This window comes from Cyrtonyx montezumae, unplaced genomic scaffold (assembly GCF_038088225.1).
Source record: "Cyrtonyx montezumae isolate F1298 unplaced genomic scaffold, pur_monq_1.0 scaffold_11, whole genome shotgun sequence".
Taxonomy (NCBI): domain Eukaryota; kingdom Metazoa; phylum Chordata; class Aves; order Galliformes; family Odontophoridae; genus Cyrtonyx; species Cyrtonyx montezumae.
In genome coordinates this window covers 16,542,219-16,555,008 of record NW_027071837.1, presented here as the reverse complement: position 1 = coordinate 16,555,008, position 12,790 = coordinate 16,542,219, and the positions used below count along the sequence as shown (strand labels likewise).

Genomic DNA, 12,790 nt, shown 5'->3' with positions numbered 1-12,790 from the left:
GCTACTGAGAGTGGAGTAGAAGTCCTTAAAAACCACATGGGTTTTGTTCTAAAACTATCTGTTATTTATTCCCCAAACCTTATCTTGTTTATAACAAAGAAATGAACAAAATTCCTTTCCCAAGGCTGGACAGTTCTGGAGCATATCTGCATCAAACAGGGACAAAAATAAACTTGATTTGAGACAGAATAAATAAGCAAATGCTTATTAGTCTCTAGACCTCTTTCTGGCCCTTCGGTCTTCTCTTTATTCCCCTAAACCCAGCAGGGCTTGGCTCTTGAGCCTTACTCTAGGTCTACTGCATTTGATAGAACTGTTTCTGTTAGATTCAAGGGTTTTTGCAGCAGACTTTGCAGAAGATGGCAATATGTTTGTACAACTTTCTCATTCTGTATCTAGAGAAAGGATTTTTAGAACACCGGCTCAGCACACAGTCCCATTCCCACTCTCCCCTCCACAGCTGTCAATATGCACTCTGTCTTGTTACTAACATCAAAACTACCCTGCCTTCTCTCCGAATGCTCTTTAGGAGCGTAAAATCTGTAGACTGAATAGGTTTCCAATTTCTGGCTCGTTTCTTTATACAGCCTTCAAACCATAATTGCATCTGAAGCACATCACACACGAGGGTAAGTATCCAAAGAAACATTATGACCAAAGCACTTAAAGTGAAGGTGCCCCAGATCAGAAGCTGTGTGTGGCTGCAAGAAGGATATTTACTGCTTGTGAGTTTCTGAGCTTGTCAGGCTATCATACAGGCTGCAATACAGGCTGCATGCAGGCCCACAGTCTGTTACACAGACCAACATACAGGCCATCATAGAGGCCTGTTACCTACAGGCTGTTACCCAGGCTGACTGTCTCACAGGCCTGCAGGCTGTCATGCAGGCCGTCCCACAGGCTGGGGTGGCAGGGGCTGCACAGCCATGTGAGCAGGATGCAGTCGCAAGCACTGCCAAGGCAGAGCCCTGGCTTTGTTCCTTGTACCTCCAGCTGAATAAGTTCGAGCTTTTGGTGGGACAGAGGAACACAGAATGCCTTTCTATTTCAGCTAACCAAGTTTGCATGTACGAGTGAAATGCTTTGACGTCCCTGGCCCTGATCCAGCTACAGCGCGATGCTCATGGCAGGACAGGACAGGCTCCCGGCCTCTGTGCCACACAGGTCCCACTGACACACGCATTTCACTGCCTGGCAGGACTTTTCCAGGCCCTCCATTGCTGCCTATAGTGATGTTTGATCTCTGGCACGTCACAGCGGCGCTACACGAAGCTGAGATGACAGAGGCCTCCTGAGCTCAAGTCCCTTCCCCGCACTGAAAGCAGAGGGGTACAGGCAGTTCTGATTCATGTATATATTGTCATCGTACTCAATACACACTCTGAAATCTTAAAGCAGATTGTGACTTGTCATCTATAACTAAAATATATTGATACACAGACACACAATGTGCTTTGCGAAATAACAGAAAAACTGTTCTTTTCATGTCACTTCAATACAAACATGACTGCATTTTGCTTTGGAATAGCTACTGCTCTAAGAGAAAGCCATCGAGCAAATGAAATTGCTATCCATATCTAATCACTGTAAGTAAAAGAAGCAGACCAATCTGCATGTGGATTTTTCTTTTTTTTCTTTTTTTTTTGTTTGCAGTTTGCATGCTTAATACAGAACTAGTAGGTTTGAAATCTCACTGAACATTCTATGTGAATTAACCGGATTCTGAAGTAAAGTGGAGAGGAAGATAATGAAAAGTACAGCTTTTCATTTCAACATACGCAGCACTCTTCATGCAGGGGTTTCTTTACTTTGTTGGTTTTTTGTTTTTTTTTTTCTTTTCCAAAATTACACTTTGCATTAAAGGACACAGCCAGTGTAAACACAGTCTGTAACACTTATAAAACAGTGCAAATTTCATAGGTTTCTGAGAGGAGGTTGAAATACATATATTTATAATGGAGGTAAAATCACTTTCTTTGTCAGTAGAAAAATATGTATATTAAACACTTATCTATAAGTTCTGAACTTCACAAAAGAGCAAGTTATAGTCCTATCGTGTGCAATAAATTAGGATGTTTGCTAGAGAACTGCTGAGGTGTTAGTGTCCAAGGCATAATGCTGGAAAAAGCAACAAGAGAAACGTTATGTTTTAGAACCTAAGGAGAATTTTACAGATAATAACAGATGTAAGAGGGCACGGAATAAAGTAGTGGGGAAAGAAACAATGGAAAAGTATTGACCTCTATGAATTATTGCGTGTTTGAAATTGTTCTCATGCCCTTTGGGCCAATTCTGGATACCTCGAAGTCTTATGTCAGTGTTTGTTTCACTTTGTGGGGTACAATTTAGGAACCACTGCTCAATGTTAAGCATTCACTGAACTTGTTTGCTGATGGAACCACAGGCAGCTGAGTGCAGAGTGCTAACTTTTATTCATGCAATCAAAGAGGACAATGCAGAAAACACACTGAAATACAGGCAAGACTGCCCGCTGTAAGAACATTTTTGGGGACTTGCTCCAGCAGATCTTACTGAGACAAAACTCTCATGCTTACTGTGTTTTCATTAAAGCTGTGCCAAAGGCTTTTGCCTTTGTTGTTTAGAGCTTTTTCCATGAGTACAGCTGTCTCCATGGTCTGACTGCAACCCATGATCAGCTGGATCTGGAAACGCTCATGAAACATACTGGTCTGAAGAAAACTCAGACTCAGTGCTTTCCATGGAAGATAAATGAGAGTGTCCTCGTTTGACTGATGGGACATAAGTAATGGAAGAAATGCAAGACTTTACCAGCTTCTTAAAAATATCACTTTTCACTAGTTGCACAGAGTGGAAATATCCCTTCTTCAGCCATATTTAAAAAGGACATAAATCGTCAGGTAGAGAGAGAGAGAACTGCCTCAGGTGATTATCACAGCATCTGAAGTCTGTTTACCAGTAAACCTGGATAATTCAGCACTTCATCTCTGAATATTGCTGCAGTAGTGATCTTCTATTGCTGATGTTCTCAGAAAAAGGTTAATCTGAAATTTTAACTATCGATTTTGGAAATAAAAAGGACAACCATGTAAAATTACACTGCCTTTCTACAAATCTTTAAACAGCTCAGGGGATCTTAAGACATTTCGAATCAATGAACTCACCGATAAGACAAATTTATACTTAGATCAGTTTTTAAAATGCCATTAAAAACTGGCAAAAAATAATTCTGAAATCATCTATTGATCACAAAAAGGTTGTTTGAAATCCTGCTAAACATCTTCCAATACCCTAATAAGTTGCTTACCAAAAACACACTGCTAACCATTCACTGGGAATGGAACGTCTCAACAAAGAAATGAAGAGATGCTGATGCAAGCAGGTGATTTATTCTGCAGTAAGTGTTACTGTGCACTTTAATGATAAAGCTTCATCTGCATTGTTTCAGCTAGTCATCTTCTAAAATGAAGCTGGGAGACAATGTTACCAGGAAGATTTCCTCCTCCTTTCTATTGAGAATGATTCACTCCCTGTGCTCTGTGCCGGAGATAATCAATTTTTGTAGCACAATATGATGCTGAAATTTCAAACTGTACTGAAGTTTATCTGAAAAACCCAACAACCTCTGTGTATCTGAAACACTACTACAGAAATATGAATGCTGGAGATCATATACAGTGAACTTTTACCATCCCAGACTGTAAACCTACTGTAGAATGATGGGATGTGCTTTTTCTCTCCCCCTTTTGTAAAGAAGCAATCAAGCTGTACATTAAAAGACAGGAAGGACATTGCTGACTTACAAAAGAATGCCCCCTTTGTCAGTAATTTGTAAATGTAAACCAAAAGAGTTCAAGTAGAAAAGCAAATAAGTGTGCCGCTGCTTCAAATGTGATTTGATGCCCCATGGGGTTTGGGCCAAGTTCTTTAAAAACGCGTCTTCATGGCAGTCATGAAGCATCTGAAAAGTATCCTGATCTTCACTACCAAATATCACTGGTGAAGCTAAGCTCCCTTGCTGATAAAGGTAGCAACGGGTTGTTCCTGTGAAACTCTTGGGAGTCCTTCATGGTACTGTTAAGAGGTAGCTGTCCATTTAGTAGAGTCAAAGGTATGTTACAGTATGTATGGTGGTTGCTTATGGAAGCTATTGGCAATGTTGCTGCCGACACATCATATTCGTATCCTCTGCAATAATGCCTCATTTGCACAGAATCTGCTTGATGGCAATCAGTCAGATCAGCCCGCGATTCTACCAGCGTGGCAGAAGTGTCTGTGACGGCGAGGGAGGGTACAGTCTGGAGGTCTCCAAAGAGGCCCTGCTCCGCAGAATCCAGGACCTGACGCCGAGACACCACCTCCTTTTTCTTCCCTGGCATTTCAAAGACTAGGCGCTTCCAAAACTTAGAATTCAGTTTGCTGCTTTTTGGTCCTTTCCACTTGACCACTGAGAGAAGTTTGATGGCGTGCTTTAAAGATTCCACTTCGTGATAATTCACTTTCCCTTTTAATTCAGTACACTCAATCAAAATAACTTTGATTTCTCCACTGACTAGCATGTTATGGAGTCTGTTTTCCATCTCAAAAATACTCCATCCTCTCCTGAGAATATAGTCTGGAGTTAACACGATAATGAGTCTTCTGCTTTGCTCAACACATCTTGTGAGATCTTCAATGTAGGCTACAAATCATAGAAAGAGAGAAAGAGTAAAGAATAAAGAAGACTATTGTATCAAAACATCAGGCTTGCAATTAAGTTTAACAAAATCCTACAGTGCACCAATCCACCCCACTTAATACAAGGGGCACTTCACGACATACTCCAATAGAAATAGGATTGTGTATCACAGCACGTTTCTATTAATGGGATATGGAGAGAAAACGCCTTAATAACATCCTCAATCCTTAACCGTTTTTCTCTGTTCATCTCAACAGAATGACATTTACATAATCTCCTAGCTGTGTAGATGCTTTAGTGACTAAAAATACACAGTACTGAGAAACTGTAGGTCAAGATCAGTGTAATACTTGTGTAACTTTTAACGTTAACACTGGTTATGATTAAAGTCACACTGAGGGAAGCACACTCTGGGAAGCAGTTCTTGTGTTTCGGATGGAAGGACATGAGGATGCTGCGGGGTGTGGAAACTGTAACTAGCAAGAAGAAAAGAAATCAGCCCTCAACACATGCAGAAATTGTGCTGTTGCATAGAAGCAGCAAGGCAGCTCTTTCTTCTTTGAGTACTGGCCACAAAAACACAATAGCATTCCTTGTGACCCAACAGCCTGTTTGCAAACCTGTGCTTCTATGTACCCCAAGGTATTAACAGAAACTTGACAAGTGATGGGAACAAATGGAAAATTTAAGCATATTGGATGTGTTTATTTGCTCAAACATCAGTGACAAAGAAAACAGTATTCCTCTTTCGTTCATGCACACCAAGAAATTGTGAATGATCAGTGTAAACAGAAATACCAGCCCCATCAGCAGCTCCATGATGTCAGCTTACTGATCTACCAAATATTCTTGAAGTTGAACTTGGGGTTTTGAGCTGGAGTTTTATTTGTCCCAGGAGCTTAGCAAGAGATGCCAATTGTATTCTTCTGTCATGGAACAGGATGGGAAAGAGATCTACTTACAGACCTGATCCAAAACCCATTCAAAGGACCAGACTTCAACACATTTCGGAGGGTTTTGGGTCAAGACTAGGAAAATGAAAATAACTAAAAATAAAATCAACCAAGATCAGAAAAGTGTTCACTGGTTGCACAGCATTGTGATTGCAAGCGTACAGACACGATATAACCACTATTTTTGCTTTAGAACTATGTGACCCTCTTGACCATGCTACTCAGAATGTGCTCTCTGACAACAGAGGATAAGCATGTGTTATAAATGAAGACTTGGACACAAGAGCTGCACAGAACAGATCTTTACTCAGCACAGGGCAGGGCCTCTCTTACACACACTGCCCTCTAGCAGGAACAATGATTACAAATAACATCATTAATCAACATCTGTTACTGCAAGACTCATTTTTATAGTCCCAGGCACCATACCACAGCATGCTTATTCACACCACTTCCAGTAAAGCAAATAGCTACAAAATAGACCAACAGGAACATTCTGAAATAGCTTAGAGACTGAAGGCATAATGAGCATCAAATCTGCCTTTACCAATGTTTTATTTCACCACTTAGCAGCAAGAAGAATTTCTTTCACAAATGGGAAAAAAAGAGGCAATTGTAAACATCCCACAGACAAACAGAAATTTCAGACATACACATACATTACAAATCTCTACGCAACAATCCTGACTTTTTAGTTAACGTTTTGTGACTCTTAAATTCATGCAGCATTTACAGTTACTGGATTTTGCTCTTCTTAAAATATTTTATGAGGAAAAACCCCACATTGCTCTGTGTAAAATAGTCACTCATTAATGAAAAACTGCAACATTAAGATCCACGGGAGAGGCAGCGGAGAGGGGAGAGAATCAGCAACAATAAGAAAATGATAAGCAGAACTGGTGAAACAAAACTTAAAGAAAGGTAGAAATGTTCAATACAATGGAAAGAGATTATCCCAATGTATCAACAGCTCAGACTCTTCATTTTCTTCCTTTCTTTCTGCTCCCAAAAAGAAAGAATTTAGGTGGGAAGCTTCATCATTAGAGGTTGAATCTGCAAGATACAGTAAAACAACAAACTATCATGCATCTTTCCTGAGACATATCCACCCCTCCTCCAAACAGCTCAGAACACTGCTATGTACAAGACAGTTCTCTGCAGAACACAATACCATTCAGTACCACATATCCAGTTTTGAGCTAAGCCCAGCCATGCATGTCCTATAATATGCATCCAATTTCAAAGGAAAGAAGTCACTTCAGTCGTTTCCCTTTCGTATCTTCAGATATCAAGCAGCAATAATTTCAATAAAAATAATTCCTCCATTATTTGTTATAGCATTTTAATAAAAAACTCATCAGACTTCGCTTTAGTTGAAGAGGAAATTAGGTGGGAAGATAACAGGAAAAATTTCCACTTTCCACAGGTGGACATTCCTCCCCTCTGTGCCTCTCCCCTCTTTGCTATGCACCGCTTACTCGACGGACTGCAACAATTTAGAGCTCTTTCTACAGACAACTCAATGGGAACCTTGGCAAATGACCACTAGGTGCTCCTGCACACTCCAGGTTGCAGCTGGTTCAGTGACAGACACAGGGAATGTTCAGGGGTCTGCTGGCACACTGAAGACAAGATGCACTGTATTACAGAAAAATGGAAACCCAAATGAAAGGCAAACACATTTTCCAACCACCTGGCCCAGAAAGCACTGTATGCTCTCAGTAACTTCAGCCTGGGACTATTACTTAAGTCAAGTGACAGCTTCTCTGGAGCATGTGCTTCCATTGTGCATGTCCAACATGTACATCAAACACTTCTGCAAGGAATAGCAAGGAAGGACAGATCCCTGTCTTTATAAAGCCTGTGGAAATTCATCCTTCATATTCTTCAGTGGGACGAGACTGACTATATAACTTATGGAGTTGCTAAATTATCCTTCACTTCCAAGTCAGAGGCTGCTCCAAAACCTGTAGGTTGAGCCACAGTGCAATGTGAGATGGTTTTGTCTTTCAAGTAAGCTAAAGAGTAGTTTCACTTCTGCAAAAAAAAAAAAAATAAGCAAGGACTTCAGGATTCACACCACCTACCATCATTTCCTTGAAATACCATTTTTCAGTATTGGACAAAAACAGTTTTCAGAATGTTAGCATTACTCACAGGTCAAAACAACTTGCACTGCAGGCAGCTGTATCAGGAACTTACTTGTATCACGTACAGTGTGGACTCCAAGGAAGTATGAACAAGACGAAGTTTCACAGCCATGAGCAATCACATTTTTTGCACGATTACCCTCATTATGAAGACAGCCTGACAGCAAACATATATGCACAGGACGTGTAGCACTGCAGAACTGCAGTTTGGAGCACTGAAGGCACAAGATATGTGTCCTATTTGTAAGAATGTAATTAAGCATAATTGCCTACTGAGTCTGGAACCAGCTACGCTAACCACAGGCTGAAAGTAAACCTGGACGACCAAATATGCAAATAGTCCAAGATCAAGAGAACTAACTAACACCACGGACACAGAGTTGCTTACACAAAAGCCTGACTAACTGGACTCAGATGTTCTTCAGAAGCAGTTGAGAGAAAGAAAAGACCAGCAATATGTCAAGTCTTAAGTATATTTTTAACAAGGGTATTCTGCAGCACCACTAAGACCCAAGAGTATGCACCATCAACCATACTGGCTGGCTCCTAGTGCTCTGAAAACAACTGGAGTTTATGCATTTGGCAACATGACTATTACTTGAGGAAGAATTATTTATAGAAGAATAATTCAGTCTTAGCTTCCTAGCTGAATGTTTCCCAAACCCTAACTTGGGTTACTTTAATACAACAAAAATGATTACATCTTGAGATTCCTATTTCTTAAACTGTTTATTGTCTCTATTAGCCCTGTCCAGAAGAGCAATGCAGATGGCACTGCTGAAACACAGTTCAGAGTGACAGCCCTGCCCCAGAGAGAGCATAATCTCATATAAGCTAAAGGACAGCTAATGAATACAATGGAAAGAAACAAGTAACACAGATCAGCTTGACACACACCCCGGGTGCTAAGGATGAGGAAAAGAAGATGGCTCTGGTGATGCCTCCTTGCAGACTGAAGCAACTGAAGTTGGTGACTGTGATGACACTGGTATGGTGGTAGATGCTGAAATCAAAATTCTGGGTATTTAGAATCAAAAGTCAGAATTACACAAGCTAGAAGTGGGATCAGGAGGTCTTCAGGTCAACCCTGTCCAAACCAGGAACAGGTTAAGATTGCTCAGGGCCTTGCTTGTCCAGTAGAAGTTTGAAGATCTTCAAGGATGGAGGTTTCTTCTCTATCAACTCTGGGTACTCTTCTGGTGTCTGATCACCCTCATGGAAAGAAAACATTTCCAAAGATTTAATTGGGATTTTCATTGTTACAACCTCATTCAGCAACTGTACATCTCTGAGAAGAGCCTAGCTCCATCATCTCTGTGCTTTCCATCAGAAAGAGAACAATAAGATTATTTCTTGGTCTTTTCTTCAAGAAATACAGTTCTTTTGTCCTCTCCTCTTATGCTGTGCCCTCCAGCTTCCTGATCATCTTGGTGGCCTCCAGTAGACCAGGGGGGCCAGTCTGTCTTGGCTGACTCTAAAGACGGCTGGGAAGTTTGCTCATACTTATTCCTCTTCCAACTGCCATTCCCCTGTATTTCCTTTTTACATGCTTGTCATTAACTGTAAGATTCATACTGAGCAGACAACAGGGGGCTTGTGAAAGGACTTTATGGTGCTGAGCACTCTATTTCCATTTCACGTAACTGGTGTCACGTACCTAACGAGTGCTCCTTGACACACTGCCCGTGTGGGTTTTCTCCATTTTCTTCATCCAGGAATACAGAAAGCTGGAATTTGCCAGGGGAAAAAACAAAAACAAAAAACACCCCCAAACCAACCAAAAACAAAACAAAACAAAACAAAACAAACAAAAAAACCCAACAACAACCAAGAAAAGAAAACCCAAACCAAATAAAAAAGAAACCCACCACAGATGGGCAGACAGAACTCCAAAATATGCAATCTTGACTGATGGGTGCTTTTTATCACATGCCTTAGGTGCTCTCCTGTTATGCTGCCAACATCTCGTTTTCCAGTAAAAGCAATTCCATCCCTGGAGTAGATCTTTCCAGTGCCTGATCTCTATACCCTGGGTTGAGCTGGAGCAAATTGCTGGTGTGTTTTTGATCCTGACAACATCAAATATAAGTATGCTTAGAAAACAACTAGATGCTCCAATAGTTTTGTATTGCTGATATTAAAAATACAGATCGAGTCTCAACCTCTTCACTTTCTGAGTTTAAAAGAGTTTGTAGAAACGATGGGAGCAAAATATCTTTCCCTGATGTAGATCCAGTTTTAGAAGAGACAAGTGCAAATATATAATTCTCTTTAAAGAAACATCATCATCAATGAGAGAGAAAATGGATCAGGTGAAAACTTAAGTATTTCCATTTATTCCCTTCAACAATTCAGTCTCCTACGGTCTCCTACCATTGAATTAAAAAGCTCACATGGTTCAAGGGTCTGCTTGGCTGTGGGAAAGGCCGTGTTAAAAAAAGCCCTGAAAACAAATAGGATGGAAGAAATGGTAACAGCTAAGAAATTCAGTAGCAACTGCAAGTGTTTGTTCGTGATCGCAGTGTCCTTATGCAGACTAACACGTTCAGTTATGCCTCAGGTGCCTAAGCAGAAAGCTATATGCGCTGTCAGCTTTGAGGAACGAAAGACACTCTCTATTAAGACCAAAGAAAGCTCTTTAAGAAAGAAATGCTGCCATTAATGTCAAACTTGGTCTTGCTGCTAACACAGCACACTGCATGGACATCTCATTGCCTCTCCTCCAGCCTCCACAGCCATGTGGGCTTCTGCATGAACAGGAGCAGAGGAGCAGTGGCTGCTTGAGCTCTGCTTCCACCTCACCAGTTGAGGAGCTGGATCCTTTCCTGTTGCTCTCAAACAATACCAAGAGTGACTGCAAAGGTCCTGGCCGGCCATTGCAAGGTTGGCAACACCACGGCCCTCAGTGCCCTTCCAAGCACTTCTACTGATAGGAAAAAACTGCTCTGCAGGAATAGTAATTGAATTCCAGCTTTGTAGGACACAGAAACCAACGCCTACTGCAAATGTGATGCATTTCCAAGAGTGAAGAGGTGGCCTTGGCCTCCACAGCCATCATCTTTGTCCTTGTGTTGGCAACAGCTGCTCCATATTCACCTTGAAACAGCCAGTCCTCAGCACTGAGCCAAAACACCAAGCTGGGCTGTGCAGCAGGGACACTGCCAGGGTCCCCCTTCAGCAGGGGAGCTCTCTGCTGGGTGAGCAAAACCCCTGCTCAGGCACATCTGGATCCAACCTCTCCTTCATCTGCAGAGGGACACGCAGAGCCTATTGTGGCTCTTCCCCAGAGGTTAGAGATGAACCAGCTGGCAAAAACAAAATCAAGCTTGTCTCTGAATTATTCTGAAGTCAGCTTTTCAGTTTGTTCAGGGAAGTGTCCAAGAAAGATAAATGAAATACTATTTAACAAATCTATTTTTTGCTTGCTCTCAAATCCAAATAGCAGCTGCATGTACTGCTTCATGCCAGGAAGCAAGCCCAACAACGCACACCCTCCTGTGGCAGCACCTAAACATTGCAGAGATTATACCAAATAACCAGCCTTATAAAACACATCTGATTTGCTCTAATCACACTTGTAAGTACTCAGAAAAGGAACAGAAGAAAGTTTCAGGATGGAGCGTGGGAAAACATAACACCACACAAGGTCAGTTACACTAAAAGACAAGGAAATGCAATGCACGTGAGAAGAAATATTTCCTAAAATCGAAGAAGATAAGTGTGATCAAAACCTCATTCTATACAAACCTGCCCTGAAGTGCCACGCATTTCGTCACATCTGAATATGTTATGTTTACCTCTGAAATTTCTGGCAGGCCAGTGCTGTGTCATGATGCCTCATCTCTTCACTATGCACTCTAAGCCCTTGTAAGACTGGTGAGCATTGAGCAGAACACAGAAACAGCCACTGTTCACTTCTCCCATGCACACAGAGAGCTTACAAATACCTGAGTCCGACTCTTCCATCCTTCCCCAGCACCTCTCAAAATAAAATGTCATCCCCACATCTTTTTCGAAGCCAAAGCATGCAAATCACACTCATTTCAGATCTACATTTTATTCCGCATTGTCATTATGTCTGATTAAGCACTCTTGAAGCTTCGTATGCTGGAATCAGGACCTTTCATAACACTGGAGAAGTGAGTTTGAGAGGAAAAAGAAGTATTAAGCCCATGAATGCTCACAGATGAGAACTGACATTTTCAGGTATCCTACATTTTCAGGAGAGTTTTAATGAAGACCCAAAGTGATGACAAGTATTTGCTGAGTGCCTGACTGACAAAAATAGACAAAAATACAATATCATGCTGGCTGGTGTGGCAATTGGGAAGAACCACCTCATTTCAGATGAATCTGTGCTTCAGTACAGGTATCACCAAAAGGCTCTGTAATTCATCTGTATAACTGTAATGTATAACTCCTATATTGCTGAATATGAAACATTTATTTACTATAGTTCTGTGATTTTTAACACAAAAAGACATGCTTTCCCTAATAATCTAACAATTCGTTACCACTTGCTCGCGCTGCCTTAAATAAAAAGGCTACCTTCCTCTTTTGTTTCAGGGGACTAATGGAGTGAAACTCATACTTAGCAGGGCGTGACTTTCCATGCAGAGCAAAAGGAGCAGAGGAAGCAGCTCTAGCCTGAGAGCTGCAAAAGCACATGGTCAGGTCAAGCCCCTTCAGGGGACTGCCAGACCACAGACTAGGCTGTGACTTCTCTCTCCCAGTGGGACTGGAGTCAGAACTCTGATACCAGCTCCCTCAAACAGAGAAAAAATAGGCTCCAACTTCTGGGGCAGGCACTGGGGTTTGGCAGCAGTTTCAAGTCTCTGGCAGGCAGGCTGCTAACGCAGTCATGTTCTAGCTGTTTCATGTTTGGGGACATCTGCTCCAGCACTGTCACTGCTTTGTTCCCTTGTTCGTATTTCCTATCCAGCAGTATACACAGAGAGAACAACATACTCTCTTTTAGCATTTTTCATTGAAATGGTTTGCAGACAGAACTAGTTAGAACAATAAAATAA

At 41.4% G+C, this 12,790-nt stretch overlaps 1 protein-coding gene across 1 annotated transcript in view; it reads right to left on the bottom strand.

Annotated features, from left to right (window-relative positions):
• Positions 1-3,712: 3,712 nt before the first annotated feature.
• Positions 3,713-12,790, bottom strand: part of IL1RAPL2 (interleukin 1 receptor accessory protein like 2) — a 307,099-nt gene continuing 298,021 nt past the window's right edge. Inside the window, exon 10 of the mRNA XM_065729724.1 lies at positions 3,713-4,660. Coding sequence (XP_065585796.1) covers positions 3,963-4,660 — 698 coding nt within the window. The 3' untranslated portion in view covers positions 3,713-3,962. The remainder of the gene's footprint in view (positions 4,661-12,790) is intronic.